The 25,275-nt window shown below is 46.5% G+C and overlaps 1 protein-coding gene across 1 annotated transcript in view; it reads left to right on the top strand.

Moving 5' to 3' along the window:
* The window catches only part of LOC143998830 (interleukin-13 receptor subunit alpha-1-like), a 206,710-nt gene that overhangs the window by 86,675 nt on the left and 94,760 nt on the right, over positions 1-25,275 (top strand). The window contains exon 3 of the mRNA XM_077493980.1: positions 12,564-12,714. Within this exon, the coding sequence (XP_077350106.1) occupies positions 12,564-12,714 (151 nt within the window). The remainder of the gene's footprint in view (positions 1-12,563; positions 12,715-25,275) is intronic.

Consider the following 25,275-nt stretch of genomic DNA (forward strand, 5'->3'; position numbering starts at 1 on the left):
CAAGCAGTGCTCACATGATTTTCAAGTTAAACCCTGTAAATTCTGAAGGCAAACAGTAATTGACCCCATATTTGGGCCCAGAAAGAAGAAGGTAGTAAATCTAGCGACCTTGCCTGAAGCCCCACTAGGAAAAAATAATCTGTGCTGTATTGTGAACAGAATATGCCCATGGTTGTGGGCAAAAACTAGCGGAATATTTCCCCAAAAAAAAGCCTAAGTCCGAAAAAGATTGGATTTCTCAGAACAATCCAGGAGTAGGTTTCAGCCACAGGCACAGGATACAGCCCATGACCAGTTCCTAGTTAGTAACCTGGGAAGAAAGAAATGGAATATTGGTAAGAAAGATGAAAGAGATTTAACAGAAGGCTATTAATGATAAAATCATCAATGTTGTGTTTAACCTGTGGGTTAAATCACATGCCAACACCTCTTTTGTACTCCACTGGTAAGGTTTTTCCAGTACTGCCCTTTCATAAGGTCTTAATGAGATGTTATGATTTCTAAGCTGAGCAGAGTAATGTAATAATTGGCTTTAAAATGTCCCTGACATTTAAATATTACTAGGAAGGCCAGCATATTATAAAGGAAAAACTACAAATAAAATAAATAAATAAATCACAAACAATGCTGTAATGTATTGTTTACTAGTGATGGACGAACTTCCGACGGGACGTTTCGCGAACGCGAAACGCGAACGGACACAAACGTTCGCGAAAACGACCGTTCGCCGCGGGCTCCATTGACTTCAATGGGAGGCGAATTTCGCAAACCTTTAGGTCGAATTTGCGGCCACGGGGTAATTATTAGGGGGTAGCACGTAGTCCCACCACCTGGACAATAGCATAATACATGTATGAGGTGAATTTGGGATCGATAACTACAAGCATTTTTTTTTTATTTGGGAAATTGTTCTGACAATTCAGGACTATGGAGCTAATGAAGGCAATGGAGGAGAGGGAAGGTCAGGGACCAGGGTAGGCAAACAAGAGGGTGCAGGAGATACAGAGCACTGACAGCAGCACCGTAATACAGAGCACTGACATCAGCACCGTGACATACAGCGCTGACAGCAGCTCCGTGACATACAGCGCTGACAGCAGCTCCGTGACATACAGCGCTGACAGCAGCTCCGTGACATACAGCGCTGACAGCAGCTCCGTGACATACAGCGCTGACAGCAGCTCCGTGACATACAGCGCTGACAGCAGCACCGTGACATACAGCGCTGACAGCAGCTCCGTGACATACAGCGCTGACAGCAGCTCCGTGACATACAGCGCTGACAGCAGCTCCGTGACATACAGCACTGACAGCAGCTCCGTGACATACAGCGCTGACAGCAGCTCCGTGACATACAGCGCTGACAGCAGCACCGTGACATACAGCGCTGACAGCAGCTCCGTGACATACAGCGCTGACAGCAGCTCCGTGACATACAGCGCTGACAGCAGCTCCGTGACATACAGCGCTGACAGCAGCTCCGTGACATACAGCGCTGACAGCAGCTCCGTGACATACAGCGCTGACAGCAGCTCCGTGACATACAGCGCTGACAGCAGCTCCGTGACATACAGCGCTGACAGCAGCTCCGTGACATACAGCGCTGACAGCAGCTCCGTGACATACAGCGCTGACAGCAGCTCCGTGACATACAGCGCTGACAGCAGCACCGTAAGCAGCCCCAGGAGGAAGTCAGCACAGCACAGGGATGGTGTGATCCCCTCATAATAAGAACCCCCAGGAGGAAGTCAGCACAGCACAGGGATGGTGGGAGCCCCTCATAATAAGAACACCCAGGAGGAAGTCAGCACAGCACAGGGATGGTGGGAACCCCTCATAATAAGCAGCCCCAGTAGAAATATGACACCGCTCAACCTCTTCAAAGAGGAGGGTAGGGGCATATAGTACGGTGTGCTTTTTTGGGTCAGGGAAGTGAGCCAAATGAATTAAGAAGGTCTGTGTGCTTGATTCCAAAAATTGTTTATAGACATATACATGGTCTACTGATCACATGTGTTGAATTCCTCCGAGATCCATGCCTCATTCATTTTTAGAAATGTGAGGTAGTTAACACTGTGGTGAGCTAGGCGAGTACGCTTATCGGTCACAATCCCCCCTGCTGCGCTGAACGTCCTTTCGGACAGGACACTGGATGAGGGGCAAGCCAACAGTTCGATTGCAAATTGGGCAAGCTCTGGCCAGAGGTCAAGCCTGCCCACCCAGTAGTCTAGGGGTTCATCACTCCTCAGAGCGTCCACATCGGCCGTTAACCCAATGTAGTCGGACACCTGACGGTCTAGGCGTTCCCTGATGCTGGATCCGGATGACACCTGTCGATGGGTCGGCTGAAAGAATGACCTCATATCCGAAGTCACCAACACATCTTCAAACCGGCCTCTTCTTGCAGGCGCTGTTGGATTGGTACCCGCAAATCCTTCTCTGGGAGTGGGAATTGCTCCTCTGCCAGCGCACGCAAAAGCAGAATGCAGCATTTCTCGAAGCAAGGCCTGGAAGTGCTGCATTCTGACAGCCCTCTGCGACGGCGGTAACATTTCCGCCATTTTGTGTTTGTACCGGGGGTCTAAGTACGTTGCCACCCAGTACTGGTCCTTGACCCTCATGCTTTTTATACGGGGGTCCCTATTAAAACACTGGAGCATGAAGGCCCCCATTTGCACTAAAGTGGAAGCGGTGTGGTGGCCTGGCTCCTGCTCATCATCCAGGATAATGTCGTCCTCTTCATTCTCCTCTCCCCATCCTCGCACAACAGGGATCCCAGAAAGGTTTAAAGCATGCTCTTCTTGCTCCTGCTCATCCGCCCCGGCACCATCCTCCTCTGACTCCTCATCAGACTCCTGTTGTTGACTTGTCTCAGATAGAGTAGCCCCCCCTGGGAATTCATCCAGCATTGCGACTTCCTCATCTTCCCGCTCCTGCTCCTCCACAGCCTGATCAATGACACGACGCAATGCACGCTCCAGAAAGAAGGCATAAGGTACCATGTCACTGATGGCGCCATGGCTGCGACTGACCAGTTTGGTGATCTCCTCAAATGGCCGCAGAAGTCTGCATGTGTCGCGCATGAGCAGCCACTGGCGCGGTGAAAAAAAACCCAGCTCCCCAGAACCGTTTCTTTCGCAGAGTTCATACAGGTAGACGTTAACTGCACGTTTCTGCTGGAGCAGCCTATCAAGCATATAGAAGGTTGAGTTCCATCGCGTCGGGCAATCGCAAATAAGACGTCTGACCGGCAGATGGTGTCGCCGCTGAATGTCAGCAAGGCGAGCCATGGCCGTGTAAGATCTTCTGAAATGGGCCGAGATTTTCCTTGCCTGCCGCAAGATGTCCTGGACCCCAGGGTATTTGACAAGGAATCGCTGCACGACCAAGTTTAAGACGTGTGCCATGCACGGCACGTGCGTGATTTTGCCCTGTTTCAATGCGCTAAGCAGATTGGCACCGTTGTCACACACCACTTTACCAACTGTCAAATTGAGCGGTGTTAGCCACTCATCTGCCTGTGAACGCAAAGCTGAAAGGAGTGCCGGGCCAGTGTGGCTCTTTGCTTCCAGGCACAACAGACGCAGCACGGCATGGCAACGTCTCACCTGGCATGTGGAATAGGTTCTGGGGAGCTTGGGCGGTGCAGTGGAAGAGACGCTAGCAGCGGAAAAGGAGGAGGCAGCTGAGGAGGAGAGGGAGGAGGATGGAGTAGGAGGAGGAGAAGAAGAGTCAGGCCTGCATGCAATCCGTGGCGGTAAAACCAAATCTACACGGGTGCCACGGGTTACATGCTTGACGGCCGTCAGAAGGTTCACCCAGTGGGCAGTAAAACTGATATACCTTCCCTGCCCGTGTTTGCTAGACCACGTGTCTGTGGTCAGATGTATCTTGGCACCGACACTGTGTGCCAGAGATACATTCACTTGCCGCTGAACATGGCCATATAGCTCTGGGATGCCCTTCTCTGAGAAATACTTCCTTCCTGGGACCTTCCATTGTGGTGTTCCAATGGCCACAAATTTGCGAAAGGCCTCCGAGTCCACCAGTTTATATGGCAGTAGTTGGCGGGCTATGAGTTCTGACAAGCCAGCCGCCAACCGTTGGGCAAGAGGGTTATCCGGCGTCATCATTTTTTTACGCTCAAACATTAGGCCCACGGAAGCCTGCCTTTTTGCAGAAAAATGTGAGCTTGGCGTGATGGAAGGTGGAGTGGAGGACAATTGTGAGGAGAGAGGAGAAGGAGAAGTAGAAGACGAGGCTGGACGGTGAGAGCCTGCAGTGTGGCTTTGTGTGTTCCGTTGCTCCCACTGGGCTCGGTGATGGCTGCTCATGTGCCTTCTTAAGGCGGTCGTCCCTAGGTGAGTATTGGGCTTACCGCGACTAACGCGTTGACTGCAAAGATTGCAGATGGCAACGCTATTGTCAGCAGCGGACACGTTAAAAAAAGCCCACACTGCGGAGCCATGTGCCGGTGTCCTGGGAGCGCCAGATGTGACCGTACATGGTCGATGACTCGCTCCTGATACATTTGCAGTCTGCTTTGTCCCTGCTGTGCAATGTAAGTCATTGCTGCTTCTCCTCCCTATCTGCTGGTCCATATCTCCCTCTGAACTCCCCTCCTCTTCCTCTCTTGTGGGCACCCACGTGACATCACTAGACACGTCATCATCAACGTCACCTTCCCCACCGCTATAAGTAGAGTAGGCAGCAACACCGGGGACCAACCTCCTCCTTGGGCTGATCTGGGTACTGGCGTCAGACTGCTGAGTAGCGCTTGTTGCTACCTCCTCTTCCTGATCCAATACCAAGAGTGGCTGCGCATCAGAAATGTCCTCTTGATATGGATCGGAAAATAATTCCAGTGACTCAAGCGGAAGGTATGTGGTGGTGGTGGTGGTGGTCGTGTTGTTGGTGGTAGTGTCTTTGGGGGTGCACATAGCAGAGAGTGAAGAAGAGGGTGCAGATCGAGAGGATGAGGAGGGTGCAGAAGAGTAAGGCTGAGCGAGCCACTCAACCAAGTCTGGTGCATCCTTTAAAGTAATTGAACGCACCTTCTGCAACTTCCCACTTTGGCTCAAGCCTGTTGCTCCTGCCCTACCCCTACCACCCCTGCGGAAGGGCCTGCCTCTTCCTCTGCATGTCATTTTTTAAATGACCCTGTGACAAAACTCTTAGTCCCTATACCGCTGAAGGACTGCTGCAGTATAGGGCAGCGGTCAGCAGTGGTGCACGTCAACCCTATCTATTGTGGACCGATAGCGGTCCTTACAGAACAGCAGACTGTACCGCACTCAAGCCTATGTACCGTAGCACCCTATACCAAGTTACCAGTCCTTATAAGAACTTTTGTGGACCAAGCAGGTTGTGTATTAGTGTTTAGCAGACTGTACGTCAGTCCCTATACCGCTGAAGGACTGCTGCAGTATAGGGCAGCGGTCAGCAGTGGTGCACGTCAACCCTATCTATTGTGGACCGATAGCGGTCCTTACAGAACAGCAGACTGTACCGCACTCAAGCCTATGTACCGTAGCACCCTATACCAAGTTACCAGTCCTTATAAGAACTTTTGTGGAACAAGCAGGTTGTGTGTTAGTGATTAGCAGACTGTACGTCAGTCCCTATACCGCTGAAGGACTGCTGCAGTATAGGGCAGCGGTCAGCAGTGGTGCACGTCAACCCTATCTATTGTGGACCGATAGCGGTCCTTACAGAACAGCAGACTGTACCGCACTCAAGCCTATGTACCGTAGCACCCTATACCAAGTTACCAGTCCTTATAAGAACTTTTGTGGACCAAGCAGGTTGTGTGTTAGTGTTTAGCAGACTGTACGTCAGTCCCTATACCGCTGAAGGACTGCTGCAGTATAGGGCAGCGGTCAGCAGTGGTGCACGTCAACCCTATCTATTGTGGACCGATAGCGGTCCTTACAGAACAGCAGACTGTACCGCACTCAAGCCTATGTACCGTAGCACCCTATACCAAGTTACCAGTCCTTATAAGAACTTTTGTGGACCAAGCAGGTTGTGTATTAGTGTTTAGCAGACTGTACGTCAGTCCCTATACCGCTGAAGGACTGCTGCAGTATAGGGCAGCGGTCAGCAGTGGTGCACGTCAACCCTATCTATTGTGGACCGATAGCGGTCCTTACAGAACAGCAGACTGTACCGCACTCAAGCCTATGTACCGTAGCACCCTATACCAAGTTACCAGTCCTTATAAGAACTTTTGTGGAACAAGCAGGTTGTGTGTTAGTGATTAGCAGACTGTACGTCAGTCCCTATACCGCTGAAGGACTGCTGCAGTATAGGGCAGCGGTCAGCAGTGGTGCACGTCAACCCTATCTATTGTGGACCGATAGCGGTCCTTACAGAACAGCAGACTGTACCGCACTCAAGCCTATGTACCGTAGCACCCTATACCAAGTTACCAGTCCTTATAAGAACTTTTGTGGAACAAGCAGGTTGTGTGTTAGTGATTAGCAGACTGTACGTCAGTCCCTATACCGCTGAAGGACTGCTGCAGTATAGGGCAGCGGTCAGCAGTGGTGCACGTCAACCCTATCTATTGTGGACCGATAGCGGTCCTTACAGAACAGCAGACTGTACCGCACTCAAGCCTATGTACCGTAGCACCCTATACCAAGTTACCAGTCCTTATAAGAACTTTTGTGGACCAAGCAGGTTGTGTATTAGTGTTTAGCAGACTGTACGTCAGTCCCTATACCGCTGAAGGACTGCTGCAGTATAGGGCAGCGGTCAGCAGTGGTGCACGTCAACCCTATCTATTGTGGACCGATAGCGGTCCTTACAGAACAGCAGACTGTACCGCACTCAAGCCTATGTACCGTAGCACCCTATACCAAGTTACCAGTCCTTATAAGAACTTTTGTGGACCAAGCAGGTTGTGTATTAGTGTTTAGCAGACTGTACGTCAGTCCCTATACCGCTGAAGGACTGCTGCAGTATAGGGCAGCGGTCAGCAGTGGTGCACGTCAACCCTATCTATTGTGGACCGATAGCGGTCCTTACAGAACAGCAGACTGTACCGCACTCAAGCCTATGTACCGTAGCACCCTATACCAAGTTACCAGTCCTTATAAGAACTTTTGTGGAACAAGCAGGTTGTGTGTTAGTGATTAGCAGACTGTACGTCAGTCCCTATACCGCTGAAGGACTGCTGCAGTATAGGGCAGCGGTCAGCAGTGGTGCACGTCAACCCTATCTATTGTGGACCGATAGCGGTCCTTACAGAACAGCAGACTGTACCGCACTCAAGCCTATGTACCGTAGCACCCTATACCAAGTTACCAGTCCTTATAAGAACTTTTGTGGAACAAGTGAGTTGTGAATGTTTAGCAGACTGCAGCAGAAGGGCAGCAGTCAAGTATAATATCCTTTCTATATTTGGAAGAAAGAATATTATACATGTACAAGCCTATTACTGTACCACTGATACCAGTCCTGAAAAGAACCTTTGTGGAACTAATAATAACAGCAAGTCTTTAAAATTACCCTCACTGCCTGACAACACTGCTTCCTTCCTGTCCCTATACAAATTGGCAAAAAAAGAGAACGATTAGTGGTTACTGGAACAGCTCTTTTGTGGACCTTGATAGTAACAGCTAATGATGATGATGATGATGATGATGATGAAAGACTAATCTGGCTGTCCCTGTAGCATACACCGTCCTTTCCCTTTCTCTAAACTAACAAAAGACACTCAGGCTGCTGCAAGAATCAGCAGCACAGCAAACCTATCAACACCTAACACCTATACCAGTCCTGAAAAGAACTTTTGTGTACCAAATAGCTAGTGGTTTATCTCTCCCTACTCCACACAGGAACCTGTCCCTATCTTAACAGAAGAAAGAATGTAAAATGGCCACCGGATCGGGTGTATTTATAGGTTAGGGGGAATGTACAAGTGTCCATGTGCTGTCATGTCTCAATTGGCTGTCCTGTATCACATGATAAACGTGTCACCAAAGGTTAAAGTTCTTGTATACATTAAACACGTAAGTCCGCCGCGGCGAACGACGGAAAAAGGCGTTCGAACGTGCGGACCGCGAATGTCGGAAATTCGCCGCGAAACGACCGCCGGGCGAACCGTTCGGCCATCACTATTGTTTACCTATTTGTGGCTAGAGGTCATGAATGCTTAGCTACATATAGCAATATGGTTTACCTTGGCAAATAAATTTGTACACTTATATAATGGGTATGCATATTTTTAGAGACATTTATTACACTCTTAATAAAACCTGCTCCATTTTGTTTAATGATAGGCTGCCAAACATGCAAAAAAAAATGTAAAACAATCATGCAATCACAGTATTGTCGATGAAGCCTTTAGGCTGCATGTGATCACTGTCATAGAAAGTTATTGCACGATCAGGAACCACTCTGATTGGTTCTCACTTATTAATGGGGATCAGAACTGTCAGTGACAGCTGGGACTAAGATCCATCAGCTGCACAAAGTGTTGTCTGGAAGCAATTAAAGGGAGGAGGTTTATTAATGTGTCTTCAGCAGGGGACAGCAAACTGATGAATATTAGTATACAGATTTCAGGCAGGAAGAGGGTAAAATGTGCTTTTAACCTCCCTGGCGGTATGATTCTGTCAGGAATTCCATTCCAAAAGCGGTACAATTCTTTTGCATGAAAATTTGGTGTTATGTATCATAGGCCTGTAATTCTTAGTAATTACTTACTAAAACCTGACCAAACAAGACTCTAGTAGACATCCCAGATGTGATAAAGTTAGAAACACAAAATCATGAATTATAATCTTATAAATAATATAATTTTATTCAATAAAGTAATGTGAAATAATGAAATTTGTCAAACAAAGAAAATTCAATAAACATCCTGAGTGTGATACACTTTGAAGCAGGGTACAGCACACAGTCCAACATCACAATCCGGACAATAGAACCGGGTTTCTTTTCGGACTTTTTTCCCACTGCCATCTCTATTTGAGCAGCAAACCACACACATCCTGGTAGGTGCTGCCTTTTTTGTGGTTGGTGGTACATAGTCCACAAAGTGACGACCTGTAAGGCGATCTGGGCTGACAACGTCAACAGCATGTCGTCCAGGTCTGATCCCAGATCCTGATGGTGTCTGGTGTTGGAGGAAAATCTGCTCCGCCACCTTCCAGGTAAAATCCGCATGAATAAGAGGCTTGCGACTCTGTGCTCTATATAGGACATATGCGTTCCAAAGGCATTGCTCCAGAAGATGCCGGAAAATCTTTTTATAATATTTTTTTTGTTGCTTGCGCATAGCCGGATAAAATGTCATTGCCTGATCGGCTCTGTCCACGCCTCCCATAGTGCAATTGTAGTCTATGACGACTTGCGGCTTCAGCACATCTTTCCCACGTTTGGTGTGGACCATGGCAGTGGCGGTATTGTGCACGGTACTCATCAGACAAACGTCCTTCTTATCTCGCCATCGCATTGCCATCATTTTACCCTTCTGCCAGGCAACCATTTCTCCGGTTTTTAGATTTTTCCGGGAGAACAGAGATGGCATGTCACGCCGATTGGGCCTAACCGTACCATATGCATCGGTCTTGTTTCTTAGCAAAACATCAAAAAGTTCCGGAGACGTATAAAAATTGTCCAGGGTGACACAATATCCCTGGTTCAGCAATGGCTCCAGCAGTGTGAGGACTGATGATGTGGCCATCCCATAGCCGCTGTACCTGGGGTTGAACTTTGTGCCTTTACCGGTGTAAATGACCGCATTCCATATGTACCCGGTGGATGACTCGCAGAGCATGTAGGACTTTATTCCAAATCTCGCTCTTTTGGACGCAATAAATTGTATCCAGCTCAGGCGTCCCTTGTAGGCCATCAAGCTTTCGTCCACGCAGACGTCCCTTTCTGGCATGTAGGTCCGCTGGAAGTTGCTCACAATAATTTGCGATACCTCCCAGATTTTTTTGAGTTTGGGTGCAGGATGCGTGGCCTCATCAAACTCCTCATTGTTCGTGAAATGAAAATATTTCATGATGAGGGAAAAACGGTATTCCGACATCACGGTGCCAAAAAATGGAGTGGCCAATAATTTATTGGTGGTCCAGTACCATTTTTGGAGCGGTTTCCCCACCACTCCCTGAAGAAGGATGAGTCCCAGGAACTGCCAGATGTCCTCTTTGGTCACTGGTTCCCACTTTCTGCTTCGGGAAAACCTGGCATGCAGTGTAGCGGATTGCTGTACCTGGTAGCGATTTGTCTCTGTGACAATTTTTTCAATTACATCCTCAGTGAGAAATAATTGCAGGTATGCCAGGGGATTGTCACGTTCGACATCTACCTTCATCCCAGGTGATCCAGTGAAAGGGAATCTTGGCGGCGCTACCTGGTCTGTATCGCAGTCGATAGGGCACCAATTGCGCACATCGCTGAGGTCAGGTGCAGGATCATCACCGCTGTCACTTGTCAGATCCGTGTCAGTGTCAGACGACAAATCTCCCACCGACTCGCTGTCGCTAATTTCTGCGAGCAACTCCGTGTCGCTATCGCTGTCACTCAGCTGGTCCAATGGCGATTTTTTAGCGAATTGGCGCTTTTTTGATGCCATGTTAGATATTCTTTTATCGGAGGCAAGGGGCACTGTATGGTTTATCTGTCAGATAGAGATGATACAGTGTAATCCTCTCAGATTACAATGTATCACCTCTATTTATGTGTTTGTGTTGTGTAACTTTTTGAATTTCCCGCCCAGTTCCGCTCCCGTGCGCCGCTGCTGCTCGCAGAGAACGGAACCAGGAAGTGAGGATGGCGTGACCTCGCCGGCGATCGCGTCGGCGATCACAGGGGAGGACACGGAGGACAGCGGAGAACATCGCTGGAGCGCAGGGAGAAGGTAAGATCTCCGCTCGCCGCTCTGCAATGTTACCCCGAGCGTGACTCGGGGTTACCGATAGTACAATAGAAAACCTAACCCGAGTCACGCTCGGGGATACCGCTAGGGAGGTTAATTTCAGTTTGCAGCCATATATGATTTAAAAGGGATTATAGCAGCTGCTACAGTTTAAGGAAGTCACTGGAGAGGCCTTCCCCAGCATCTTTAGAACAGAAGCCAGTAAGAAGTTAACAATTATGAAACATTTTTTTCTATACAAGTAGCCTGATGTGGGTTTTTTTTTTTTCTCTCTTAGCAAAATTTGAGTTTTACTTTAACAGAGCAAAATTCATCTTTCATATACTATTGTGGTACTATTTAGGAAGGCCCATATATTAATAATGCTAAGAAATAGCAATGTGAGTCTGCTACAGGCCGACTCAACTTCAAAGCCCTTGTACACACAGTCGGAGATTCCGACAACCAAATCCATCTGAGTAATTCCGACGGATTAATTCCGGAAGAGGTCCGGAAGTGATGTTGCATACACACGGTCGGACTAAGTTGTCGGAAAATCCGATTGTACATAACGTGATGGCGTTATTTCGTTACGACGGGACTACGTTCAGGCTAGTAGCCAATAGCTTTGGTCTAGGAATTTGATCTGAGCATGCGTGGCACTTTGTCTGTCGGAGTAGGCTACACATGATCGGAGTATGTCCGATAGGAGCATTTTGTCGGAAAATTTTACTGGCAAGTTGGAAAACTTGGTCCATCGGATATTCCGACGGAAACAGTCCGATGCAGACCACACACAGTCGGAATATCCGACAAAACGGTCCTATAGGAAACATTCCGTCGGAATCTCCAACCGTGTGTACAAGGGCTAAGAGATGTTGCATAGCTCTGGTCAAGTTAAAGCATAGAGAATGCTGAAGTCAGGATCTAAGGGCTGTGTTTTTTTTTTAAGTGTATGTAAGTGGGTAGGTTGAGGAACAAGTACATGATTTAATTAAATTATTTTTTTAAGATTATTAATCATAGCCATAGATAAAGCCACATAACCCTGTAGCAAATCCTATAGGAAATTATTTGATAGAATTTAGCTTTCTTCATATACTGTACAGTACACAAATGAAATGCCGCTCATCTTCATTCTAACATTGGATATTGCAGCTTACTAGTCTTTGGTATGGTGGCTGCATTTGTTTTATTGTTTAAGCTTTTTGGCATTATTTTCTCTTGGTGAGCCTGCAAATAACCCACTTGACTGTGATTAGCTATATCACATATACACTGATCTATGGAGGGAGCCGTGGATATCACCCTAGGCTCATGATAGGGACTACAAATATGTCTGTATTTCTTCATGTTCATTGCATGAAGCAATGCAATTGGTAGTTTACAGAAGAAAACTAAGAAGGAAGATAATCTTCTGTGCAGTTCAAAAGTGACAAGGGCACAGCATTTTTGGCAAAATCTGCAAAATTGAAAAATGAAAAAAATAAAAATGTAATACTAAGCCACCTAGGCCATTTTAGGACTGAAAGCTGCAATATAATGCATTTTTGTTCTTGTGTTTAGTTATCAATTAATATATAATTTTTTCACTTGTAAATCAGTAAAAAAAAAAATAATGCATGTACTTTATTTTGTTGAATTTGACAAAACTCCTTTTTTTCATATTGTACTGTAATTACATTAGGAGGAAGGAAAATCAACAAGTGGGCAATATGAAATATTTAAACTGAAATGGTTTGATCCCAATGATAAAATATCCCTTCGTGCTAAATGCATAGACAACACCATGCCAGAATCAACAGAATCACTGAACAGGACTATACAGCTGGCACCAGGTAATGTCTGTTCAAATGCACATTTCTCATATCATTATTTCTACTTGTCCAATGTTCAATATCATACCCATCTTGTTAATATGTATTTCTCTACACTTTTTTTAAACTGCAGAGAAATAGTTCAGTCTGATGGCAGAGTCTCTTTGCACAGATGTCTGTTCTGAATTTTAGGATCTTCACTGAAATGGTTTTCTAGGTGCACAGAAACACATATGCTGTATGTTTACACAGATATCTACTGGCCATATTATATCTGTTTTTACTTAGCTAGAGTTTATCAGAATTATCTGTTCAAATGCACATTTGCAATGTGATTATTTTACTTGTCTATAGATTAGATCTAGCTTTCATCTAATCCAGGCATGTCAGACTGATGTTTTTGTGTCACATGCGCCCCTCTTTTTCCTTTTTGCAGTCCTTGTGGTGGTTTATTATTTAAACTGGTAAGGATTCTAAAAGGTTGTGCTTGGCCACAAATTACAAAGATATAAGAAACTGCACTCAGAAACTTACTTGAATACTGAGGAAATATTAAATATATATAGCCATATAATTGTGCGCTTTTTCTATTAATTTATCATAAGTGATATATTACTATTATGAATTATTATTATTAAATGTATATAGCCATATAATTGTGCGCTGTTTCTATTAATTTATCATAAGGGATATATTACAATTATGAAAATAAACGATATCAGAAATTAAAATAAACCATCATACTGAATATCAAACCATTATTGGTTCACAAAAAATGTGGATTTATCTAAAGTTCTGTGTGCAGTAATCCATTATGCTGTGCTATATATGCAATTCATCAAACAAAAGTTCCAAAGTTCATATGGTTAAAATTGTGCAAAATGTGTTCCAGAGTTCATATAAAAAAATGCTCCAACCGTTTACATAATGTCCTTGCACTTGTTTCCTCTCAGAAGGCATTGACTAGGAATGGAGCCTCCATTCTCAGTTGATGCCTTCTAAGAGGAAACGCGTTGGGTAGGAGCCAGTAGAGTGACGTCAACACGCACTGATTGTTCATATGGTTAAAATAGTGCGCTCACAAATACAATTGAACACGTGTTCCAGAGTTCATATAATGAAATGCTCTAATTCACATAATCTCCTTACATAAAGTTGATGTGTGGTTCAAAATTCCCCACCTGCGAGAAGAGGAAAAAAGTGTCCTTGTGCAAAATAAATGGATCAAAAGTGCTTGTGCATAACTACCGTGCTCCAAAACAAAAAATTGTCTGCTTACCAGACAAATAGATCCCACAAAGGGGATCGTGTGCGCTTAACCACTTCCCGACCAGCGCACGACGATGTACGTCGACAGAATGGCACGGGCAGGCATATTGGTGTACAGGTACATCCAATATTCAATGCCGCCCTGCAATCGGGAGCGCGCCGCCGGCGGCACGCTCCCGCGCTGGTCGGGACCCCCGTGAGTCCGGTCGCGGGACCCGCGGACTCAATCGCCCTGGGCATCCCCGCGATCGTCTCACGGAGCGGCCAAATGGAGGAAATGCTGTGATTTACCAAAAATATGTAGAAGAATACGTATCGGCCTAAACTGAGGGAAAAAAATGTTTTTTTATATATTTTTGGGGGATATTTATTATAACAAAAAGTAAAAAATAATGCGTTTTTTTCAAAATTGTCGCTCTATTTTTGGTTATAGCGCAAAAAATAAAAACCGCAGGGGTGATCAAATACCACCAAAAGAAAGCTCTATTTGTGGGAAAAAAAGGACGTCAATTTTGTTTGGGAGCCACGTCGCACGACCGCGCAATTGTCAGTTAAAGCGACGCAGTGCCGAATCGCAAAAAGGGGTCTGGTCTTTGACCAGCAAATTGGTCCGGTCTGCAAGTGGTTAAACAAGATCACATCTAAGGGTTGGTTGTCAGCTGGCCTCAGAAGATTAGGATGGATCCAAGCTCACGTCACTCACAGCGTTTTATAATAAAAGCAATGGAGAGGGCTCATAGTGCATTAACGTATATAGAATCAATTTATTAAAAACCAAAATGCACTTACAAAACAGTTGCTTGTATGTGTCAGGACTGGCTTAGCCCTTCCTTCTCTTGGCTGGCCGCTCAGCTGTCGGCTAATTGCCAGCTCTCTTCTCTCTCCACAGTTACCAGCTGTTCCTGATGATGCTCGTCTGGCCAGCCTACTTAAAGCCTTCCAGCTCACTTCACCTCTGCCTTCGCCTTGGTCACATCACTGAAACCATCTCCTACGGTTTGTTTAACCACTTCCCGACCAGAGCACGACGATGTACGTCGACAGAATGGCATGGGCAGGCATATTGGCGTACAGGTACGTCCAATATTCGATGCCGCCCTGCCATCGGGAGCGCGCCGCCGGCGGCGCGCTCCCGCGCTGGTCGGGACCCCCGTGAGTCCGGTCGCGGGACCCGCGGACTCAATCGCCGCGGGCATCCCCGCGATCGTCTCACGGAGCGGCCGAATGGAGGAAATGCTGTATAAACAACATTTCTCCATTCTGCCTAGCAACTAGTGACGCTGATCTCTGCTCCATGTGTTAGTAACACACCCCTAGGAACACTTAACCCCTACACTGCCACCCACTGGTTAACCCTTTCACTGCCAGTGTCATTTACACAGGAATCACTGCATTTATATAGCAGTGATTACTGTATAAATGACAATGGTCCCAAAAATGTGTCAAAAATGTCCGATGGGTCCCCCACAATGTCGCAGTCACAATAAAGATCGCCGCCATTACTAGTAAAAAAAAAATAATAAAAAATTATTAATAAAAACGCTATAAAACTATCCCTATTTTGTAAACGCTATAACTTTTGCGCAAACCAATCAATAATCGCTTATTGCGATTTTTTTTACCAAAAATATATAGAAGAATACGTATCGGCCTAAACTGAGGGAAAAAAATGTTTTTTTATATATTTTTGGGGGATATTTATTATAACAAAAAGTAAAAAATAATGCGTTTTTTTCAAAATTGTCGCTCTATTTTTGTTTATAGTGCAAAAAATAAAAATCGCAGAGGTGATCAAATACCACCAAAAGAAAGCTCTATTTGTGGGAAAAAAAGGACGTCAATTTTGTTTGGGAGCCACGTCGCACGACCGCGCAATTGTCAGTTAAAGCGACGCAGTGCCGAATCGCAAAAAGTGGTCTGGTCTTTGACCAGCAAAATGGTCCGGTCTGCAAGTGGTTAAAGACTGGCTTGCTGACATCCCTTCTGGCTCCTTATCCTGCTTGCTGTGCTGTACTTGGATCCCTGACTTCTGGCCTGGCTGACTACCTGTCATGACCGTCCTGGCGATCCGATCGCACTTGGGAGGTCTGCTCGCAGGGGCCCGTTGCTGAGAACCTGTTGTTACCCTTTGGTGCGTGTTAACGCGAACGGACGTAAGCGGGTGCGCGTTGGTACGATCGGGCGCACGCGGGTGCGCGATGTTGCGAACGAGCGCACACGGGTGCGCGGGGTCACGAACGGACGCACGGCTACTCGCGGGGGCCCGCAGACTCGCCGTGCGACCGCTTTGGCGCCCTAAAGGTTACTTAAGGACTCTGCCCCCGCTTCCCTCTTGCTGTCCAGTCTACAGCGTGTCCGGAGATTCTGTTACTTGCTATCTGTTGCTTGATTCCTGTTACCCGGCCTGTTCCTGACTACGTTCGTTTGCTGCCTGCCACCGACTCCTTGCCTGTCTGACTACGTCTCTGCCTCGTCCCTTGTACTGTTGTTGTCCGCCTGTTACCGACCCGGCCTGTACCCGACTCTGCTGTTTCCTCCTGCTGATCCGATCGGATACCCAAATACCTGCTGTCACCTGCTGACGACCTTCTGCTGTTCCAGCCTGATTGCCTGAGCTTGCTGTCACCTGCTGACGATCTTCTGCTATTCCAATCCATCTGCCAGTGCCTGCTGCCACCAGCCGACTGTCTCCAGCCATTCTTATCTGCTGCCTGTGTTGCTGCTGACAATCCGGATCTGCCTTACACCTGCCAGGCACTTGTGCCCTCTGAACTTTTGGGTCCCTGTTACCACCCTCAGGGGTTCTCGAGCCAGAGGCTACGAGAGGCCGCTCCCTGCATTCTGGGCTCGCCTACCAGGTACGTGACAGTACTGGACAGCCATGTCCGAGCCCACGCAGGGAGCCTCCCCTATGGACGAGCTCTGCCGCCATCTTGCCGGCCTAACCCAGGCGGTGAAGAACCTGCAGGAAGGTTACGGACGATTGGAAGAACAAGTTCAAGCCCTATCTGCTACCTCGCCAGCCACCTCCGGGTCCTCTGCCCCACCATCAGTGGTGATGATGCCGCCCGAACCTAGGGTCCCTACTCCGGAACGGTTTTCGGGCAACCGGAACAAGTTTAGAGCCTTTCGCAACTCCTGCGAACTCTTCTTTGCCTTGCAACCAAGGACCTTCTCCCTCGAGGCAACCAAAGTGGGATTCGTCATTTCCTTATTGACGGACGAACCACAGGCCTGGGCACACCACCTCTTGGAGCGGAAGGATCCAGCTCTAGACACTCTGAATACCTTTTTCCTGGCAATGTCAAGGTTATTTGAAGACCCTCAACTTGCTGCTACCGCAGAGGCAGCCCTACACGCTCTGCAACAAGGTTGCAGGCCCGTGGAGGACTACGTGTCGGAATTCAGACGCTGGAGCTCCGACACGGACTGGAACAACGCAGCTCTTCGATACCAATTTCGTATGGGCCTGTCAGAGTCTCTGAAAGATGAACTGGCCTGAGTAGGTATCCCCGAGACTCTGGAAGCTCTCATAGACCTCTCGGTCCAAATCGACAGACGCTTAAGAGAGCGTCGTCAGGAGCGTTCCTCCACAACCACTCGCCCTGTCTGGATGTTGCCACGTGTGCCAAGCTCCACTCATTCGGCCCCTTCTGCTCCTGCCACAGCCACACCGGACCTTCCGAAACCCATGCAGCTGGGGTTACTCCGACCATCTCTGACACTCGAAGAACGCCAACGCCGCCGGGCCAGCAACCTTTGTCTTTATTGCGGTGAACCGGGACATTTTGTTCGCACTTGCCCTGCTAAGATGCGTAAGTGCCTTTTCACCCCACCTGCTTCATCACCCGTTTTGTTTAATAACACTTCTCACCTGGCTGTTCCTGTTCTTTTGCAGCTTCCAGGAAGGAGTATCCAAACCCACGCAATTATTGATTCCGGGGCGTGCTTTGTGGACTCGTCTTTTGCCCTAAGGAACAAAATTCCTCTTCGGCCTAGGGAGAAAGGACAGGAGACTTCCCCATTGTCCGCTACCATTGCCGGGGTTCACCAGGAGTTTTTATGTCTAGACGTCATCAAGTCTCCATTGTTCCCTGTCATTCTAGGCATGCCTTGATTGAGGGCACACAACCCACGCATCGATTGGGCAACAGGAAGAATTGAGTTCCCCTCGGCCTGCTGCCTCCAGCATTGCTGCCCGGTTGTCGACAGGGATTCTTCTGCCCTTCTCTGCCTGGAAACAGACGCTGAGATCCGACAAGCCGTACCTAAGGATTATCATGACTTTCTGGATGTATTCAGTAAGAAAGGTGCCGAAACCTTACCTCCCCATAGGCCATACGACTGTCCTATAGAATTGCTACCCGGGGCAGAGATTCCTTTCGGGAAGAATTTTCCCTCTATCTGAGACCGAGTTGAGTACCCTGAGATCCTACCTAGATGACAACCTAGAGAAAGGATTCATCCGACCTTCCACCTCCCCAGCGGGTGCAGGGATCTTCTTTGTTGAAAAGAAAGACCATTCCCTACGCCCATGTGTGGACTATCGGGCACTGAACAAGATTACTATCAAAAACCGTTACCCCCTGCCATTAGTACCCGAACTATTTCAGAGACTAGGATCTGCTAAAGTATTCACCAAGTTGGATCTTCGGGGTGCCTACAACCTCGTCCGTATTCGGAGGGGTGACGAATGGAAGACTGCCTTCCGTACCCGCTTCGGGCACTTTGAATATCTAGTTATGCCGTTTGGTTTGTGCAATGCCTCAGTCACATTCCAACACTTTGTTATTGATATTTTTAGAGACTACCTTGACCTATTTGTAATAATTTATCTTGATGACATCCTGATTTTTTCCTCCACTTTAGCCGATCACCGAGAACATGTCAAGAATGTTCTCGTCTCCGTCTTCACGGCCTGTATGCCAAGCCTAAAAAATGCGTCTTCGAGCAACAAAGCATCCAGTTCCTCGGTCTGATCATCTCAGTGAAAGGAATCGAGATGGACCCCCAGAAAATCTCTGCTATCCAGGACTGGCCTGCCCCTTCTGACAAGAAGGGGGTTCAGCGATTTGTGGGATTCGCTAATTTCTACAGAAAATTCATTAAAGGATTTTCCTCTATCATTTCCCCCATCACTGGACTGACCAAACAGAGTCAGAAGTTCCGATGGACCCCCAAGGCGCAGGAGGCCTTCAAGATCTTGAAGGACTTATTTGTATCAGCTTCAGTCCTAAAACATCCCGACCCCACTCTGCCATACATCCTAGAGGTGGATGCTTTAGAAATAGCGGTTGGGGCATTGCTCTCCCAGAGACAGGGGCCCAAGTCTCTGCTGCACCCGGTCGCCTTCTTCTCCCGCAAGCTATCCGAGGCGGAAAATAATTATGATGTCGGTGATCGTGAGCTACTGGCAATAAAGGTGGCACTCGAGGAATGGCGCTATCTTCTTGAGGGCGCCACCCACCCGATCCTGGTTTATACAGACCATAAGAATTTGGAATATCTTAAATTGGCTAAGAGACTGAAACCACGTCAGGCCAGGTGGGCTCTCTTCTTCTCCAGGTTTTCATTTCATATTACCTACCGTCCAGGATCCAAGAACACCAAACCTGACGCCCTGTCTTGCATGTATAGTCAACCAGAAAGCCCTTCGTCTCCGGATACCATCCTCTCCGCAGGGAACTTTCTCTTGCTCCAGGGAGACTTACTGTCCCAAATTAAGCAGGCCTCCATAGGCACAGCCTCTCCACCCGACATCCCGCTATTATCCAGTGATGATCTCCTTTGGTACAAGGATAAGATCTTTGTTCCCCAGGAAGTACGAACTTTAGTTCTGAGCTCCTGTCACGACCATTTGTTGGCCGGCCATTTTGGGGTGCACAAGACTTTGGAGTTACTCCGACGTACGTTCTGGTGGCCACAGATGAAAGAAGACTGCAGGAAATACGTGGAGGCTTGTACCACCTGCATCTGGAGCAAGGGCAGTAAGTCGAGAGCCTGGGGTCTGCTGAAGCCACTGCCCATTCCTGACAGACCATGGAGGATGATCTCCATGGATTTCATCGTCGAGTTACCCCTCTTGGAGGATTATTCTACAATTTTCGTAGTGGTAGATAGGCTCACCAAGATGGCCCACTTTTTGCCCATGAGGGGCACTCCTTCAGCCACAGAGACGGCCAAGACCTTCATTAAGGAGATTGTGAGGCTCCACGGCATCCCCGCTAACATCACATCAGATAGGGGGGTGCAGTTCACCTCTAGGTTCTGGAGAGCGCTCTGCGGGGCCCTGAAAATTGAACTCTGCTTGTCCTCGGCATATCATCCCCAAACCAATGGCCAGACCGAAAGAACGAATCAGACGTTGGAGCAGTATCTATGTTGCTTCACTTCCTTTTCTCAAAACGACTGGGCCTCGCTTCTGCCCTTGGCTGAGTTCGCCTACAACAACTCTGTTCACTCCGCCACCAAGCAATCCCCGTTTTTTGCGAACTTCGGCTTTCACCCGCTATTTCTATCTGGCAATCTCCCCGAATGTCCGGTACCGGCGGTGCAGGAGAACCTCAACTTCTTCACGACAAACAACAAGCTTCTGCAAGAGACTTTGACCAAAACACAGGAGTACAATAAAGAAGTGTTTGATAGAAAGAGAAGGGGGGAGCTGGATCGCAAGGTCAGAGATCAGGTCTGGCTGTCCACCCTGAATCTAAAGCTGTCTTGCCCATCCAAGAAATTGGGCCCAAAATGTGTGGGTCCCTTTCCGATCGTGAGGAAGCTAAATAGCGTGGCATTCGAATTGAAGCTTCCGGAATCTTTTCGGATTCACCCAGTTTTCCACGTATCTCTACTCAAGCCTGCAGTTCCGGATTCTTTTGCCAATCGAGATACCAGTCCTCCGGAACCCGTGATTATCGATGGGGAAATCGAGTTCGAGGTTGAATCCATTTTAGACTGTAGGAAGAGACGGAACCAGATTCAATTCCTGGTTAAATGGAAAGGATACGGGCCTGAGGAAAATTCCTGGGAACCAGAATCCAACATCCATGCGAAGAGACCAATCCTTGCTTTTAAGAGGTCCCATCCGGGTAAGATGGCACAATTGGGCATCCGGAGGCTGCCCCTTGGGGGGGGCAATGTCATGACCGTCCTGGCGATCCGATCGCACTTGGGAGGTCTGCTCGCAGGGGCCCGTTGCTGAGAACCTGTCGTTACCCTTTGGTGCGTGTTAACGCGAACGGACGCACGCGGGTGCACGTTGGTACGATCGGGCGCACGGGGGTCACGAACGGACGCACGGCTACTCGCGGGGGCACGCAGACTCACCGTGCGACCGCTTTGGCGCCCTAAAGGTTACTTAAGGAATCTGCCCCCGCTTCCCTCTTGCTGTCCAGTCTACAGCGTGTCCGGAGATTCTGTTACTTGCTATCTGTTGCTTGATTCCTGTTACCCGGCCTGTTCCTGACTACGTTCGTTTTCTGCCTGCCACCGACTCCTTGCCTGTCTGACTACGTCTTTGCCTCTTCCCTTGTACTGTTGTTGTCCGCCTGTTACCGACCCGGCCTGTACCCGACTCTGCTGTTTCCTCCTGCTGATCCGATCGGATACCCAAATACCTGCTGTCACCTGCTGACGACATTCTGCTGTTCCAGCCTGATTGCCTGAGCTTGCTGTCATCTGCTGACGATCTTCTGCTATTCCAATCCATCTGCCAGTGCCTGCTGCCACCAGCCGACTGTCTCCAGCCGTTCTTATCTGCTGCCTGTGTTACTGCTGACAATCCGGATCTGCCTTACACCTGCCAGGCACTTGTGCCCTCTGAACTTTTGGATCCCTGTTACCACCCTCAGGGGTTCTCAAGCCAGAGGCTACGAGAGGCCGCTCCCTGCATTCTGGGCTCGCCTACCAGGTACGTGACACTACCCGATCTGGTTACTGGACTCTGGCTATGCTTGACTATGCTTTTTCTATTTACCTTTTTATTTTTATTAGTAAACAAGTGTGATTTAATTGTACTTCTGTCTCAGCCTGATTCATGGTTTCTCACAGTATGAGACAAACATCAGCAGTGTATGGCCATCTGCAGAACCATGTGTGTTGATAGCACACTACTGGCTCCTACCCAACACATTTCCTCTCAGAAGGCATCAACTGAGAATGAAGACTCCATTCCTAGTTAATGCCTTCTGAGAGGAAACACGTGCAAGGAGATTATGTGAACTGCTGGAGCATTTCTTCATATGAACTCTGGAACACGTTTTTGCAAAATTTGAATCATATGAACTTTGGAACATTTGTTTGATTAATTGCACATATAGCACAGCATAATTGATTACTGCACACAGAACTTTAGATAAATCCACATTTTTTGTGAACCAATAATGGTTTGATATAGTATGATGGCTTATTTTAATTTCTGGTATAGTTTATTTTCATAATTGTATTTGTGAGAGCACTATTTTAACCATATGAACAATCCGTGCGTGTTGACGTCACTCTACTGGCTCCTACCCAATGCGTTTCCTCTTAGCCCCTGTACACACGGTCGGAGATTTCGACAACCAAATCCGTCAGATTTTGTCCGTCGGATTTTGTCCGTCGGATCTTGTCCGAAACTGTTGCATACACACGGTCGGACTAAGTTGTCGAAAAATCCGATCTTTCAGAACGTGATGACGTAATTTCGTTACGATGGGACTACATTCAGGCTAGTAGCCAATAGCTTTGATGTAGGAATTTGATCTGAGCATGCGTGCCACTTGGTCCGATCAAAATTCGCTACACATGATCGGAGTATGTCCGACCGGCCCAGTTGGTCAGGAAATATTTCCAACATGTTGGAAAATTGGGTCCGACGGATATTCCGACGGAATCAGTCCGATGCATACCACACACAGTCGGATTATCCAACAACACGGTCCGATAGGACACATTCCGACTGATTCTCCGACCGTGTGTACAAGGGCTAAGAAGACATCAACTGAGAATGGAGGCTCCATTCCGAGTTAATGCCTTCTGAGAGGAAACACGTGCATGGAGATTATGTGAACTGTTGTTTTGTTTGATTAATTGCATATATAGCACAGCATATACACACCTTTGATTATTGCATACAGTACTTTAGATAAATCATAGATTATCATCATTTTTTGTGAACCAATAACGGTTTAATATTCAGTATGATGTTTTATTTCAATTTCTGATATAGTTTATTTTTACCATTGTAATACATCACTTATGATAAATTAACAGAAACAGCGCACCATGATATGGCTATATATTAATAATTTAAAGTCCAACTGCAGCAAAAACTTTAAAAATATTCTTTTGAATAGAGTAAGGGTTAGAGACCCTGTTTTATTTCTGTCCTGCTCCTTTTGGAAAGATTTTCCTTTTACTTCTTTCCAGAAAGCTCGGATTTGTGCCGCCCAGCTGTTTTCAACTTGCCACGAAGCCAGCTAAGCATTTAGAGTGGCTTTGTTTTCTCCAACTTTAAAGTGAAACTAAAGTGTATCTGAGCACCACAAACTGATAATGCTATTTAACTATTTTTTATTATTTAAAGCAAACTTGCCCGTCCATTCATGTCATCATGTTTTATTTTGTTGAGAAATTACTTTGATAAAAAAAAAGAGTGATAAGGAGAATAAGTTAAGCTGATCAAACAGTGAAAGAATGATCAAAATACAGATGGTTTCAGAAGAAATCAGATGAATTTTGTTCAGTTTCTTACCGTCCATGCTTGACAGAAGTTGATCGTTTGATCAACTTCTGTCAAAAAAACAGGTTGAAAAATGTTTCTTGACCAGCAGGTCTATGAGTAGCAGATGCCGCTGTCAGAGTATAATGTCCTAGGTGATGCAGGGGGGGGATTCCTCCATCCACCTTGTTTGTGGATGGAGGAATTTTTTTAAATTTTTTTTTTTGGTCTGATCTATGTCGTTGTATATAAAATGAACTATTTTATCTATCAAAAAGTGTTTCTTAGTGCTAAACCTTTTATCCAATGTCTAAATTGCTGCATTTGTAAACTCCAAAAGCCAATATAAAGGAAGTGAAAGTGGTAAAAAAAAGCTGTACGAGCGAGCCGTGTCTCGCTCGATCTATCATGGACCCGATCTCCGTTCCCTGCGAGCGTTGCGACGCACGGGGATGGAGATCGGTGCCAAATTCAAAAAGTGAAACACACAGTATACATACAGTATAATGTAATCTTACAGATTACATTGCTGTATGTAAATATTTCACATCCCCTTTGTCCCTAGTGGTCTGCCCAGTGCCCTGCATGCAGTTTTATATTATAAAAACTGTTCTTTATGCCTGGAAACTGGAGATTGCCCATAGCAACCAAAACTGTCCCTTTACATCAAAAATGGTTTTAGACCAGCTAGAAAATAGCGATAATAAATTGGAATCACTCGCAGAATTGAGCGACAGCGATTTGTGGGGAGATCCGTCATCAAAAAATGAAAAGTAATGACAGTGACAATTCTGCAACTGAGCAAATTTCAGTGTTTTTGATTTGATTACATTATTGAATAATTTTTATTATTGTTATATTATTATTTGGTACAATTATTTATAGTTATTTATTATATTATAATTTATGATTTAATTTTTCAAACTTTATTATACCCGGGATGTCTGCTAGACTCTGGTTTGGACAGATTTAAGTGAGTTATTCCTAAGAATTACAGGACTACAATATAAAATGCCAAATTTTCATGCAAAATAATTGTACCGCTTTTAGCAACTAAAATCCGAAATAATCGTACCGCCAGGGAGGTTAAGGGAGTGTGGCAGTGGGTGTGTCCTATGCCTACATATTTTGCTAATAGGTGTCCCTTATTCCCGTTTCAAAAAGGTGGGAGGTATGTAAGATCTATGTTTCTGAAAGAATAAGGGCTGCCCTTAACCTCCCTGGCAGTATGATTATTTCGGATTTTAGATGCTGAAAGTGGTACCATTATTTTGCATGAAAATTTGACCTTTTATATTGTAGTCCTGTAATTCTTAGGAATAACTCACTTAAATCTGTCCAAACCAGAGTCTAGCAGACATCCCGGGTATGATAAAGTTTGAAAAATTTAATCATAAATTATAATATAATAAATAACTATAAATAATGATACCAAATAATAATATAATAATAATAATAAAAATAATTCAATAATGTAATCAAATCAAAAACACTGAAATTTGCTCAGTTGCAGAATTGTCACTGTCATTACTTTTCAGTATTTGATGACGGATCTCCCCACAAATCTCTATCGCTCAATTCTGCGAGTGATTCTAATTTATTATCACTGTTTTCTA

This window comes from Lithobates pipiens, unplaced genomic scaffold (assembly GCF_037356315.1).
Source record: "Lithobates pipiens isolate NorthernLeopardFrog02 unplaced genomic scaffold, aLitPip1_a1.2 Scaffold_1, whole genome shotgun sequence".
NCBI lineage: Eukaryota > Metazoa > Chordata > Amphibia > Anura > Ranidae > Lithobates > Lithobates pipiens.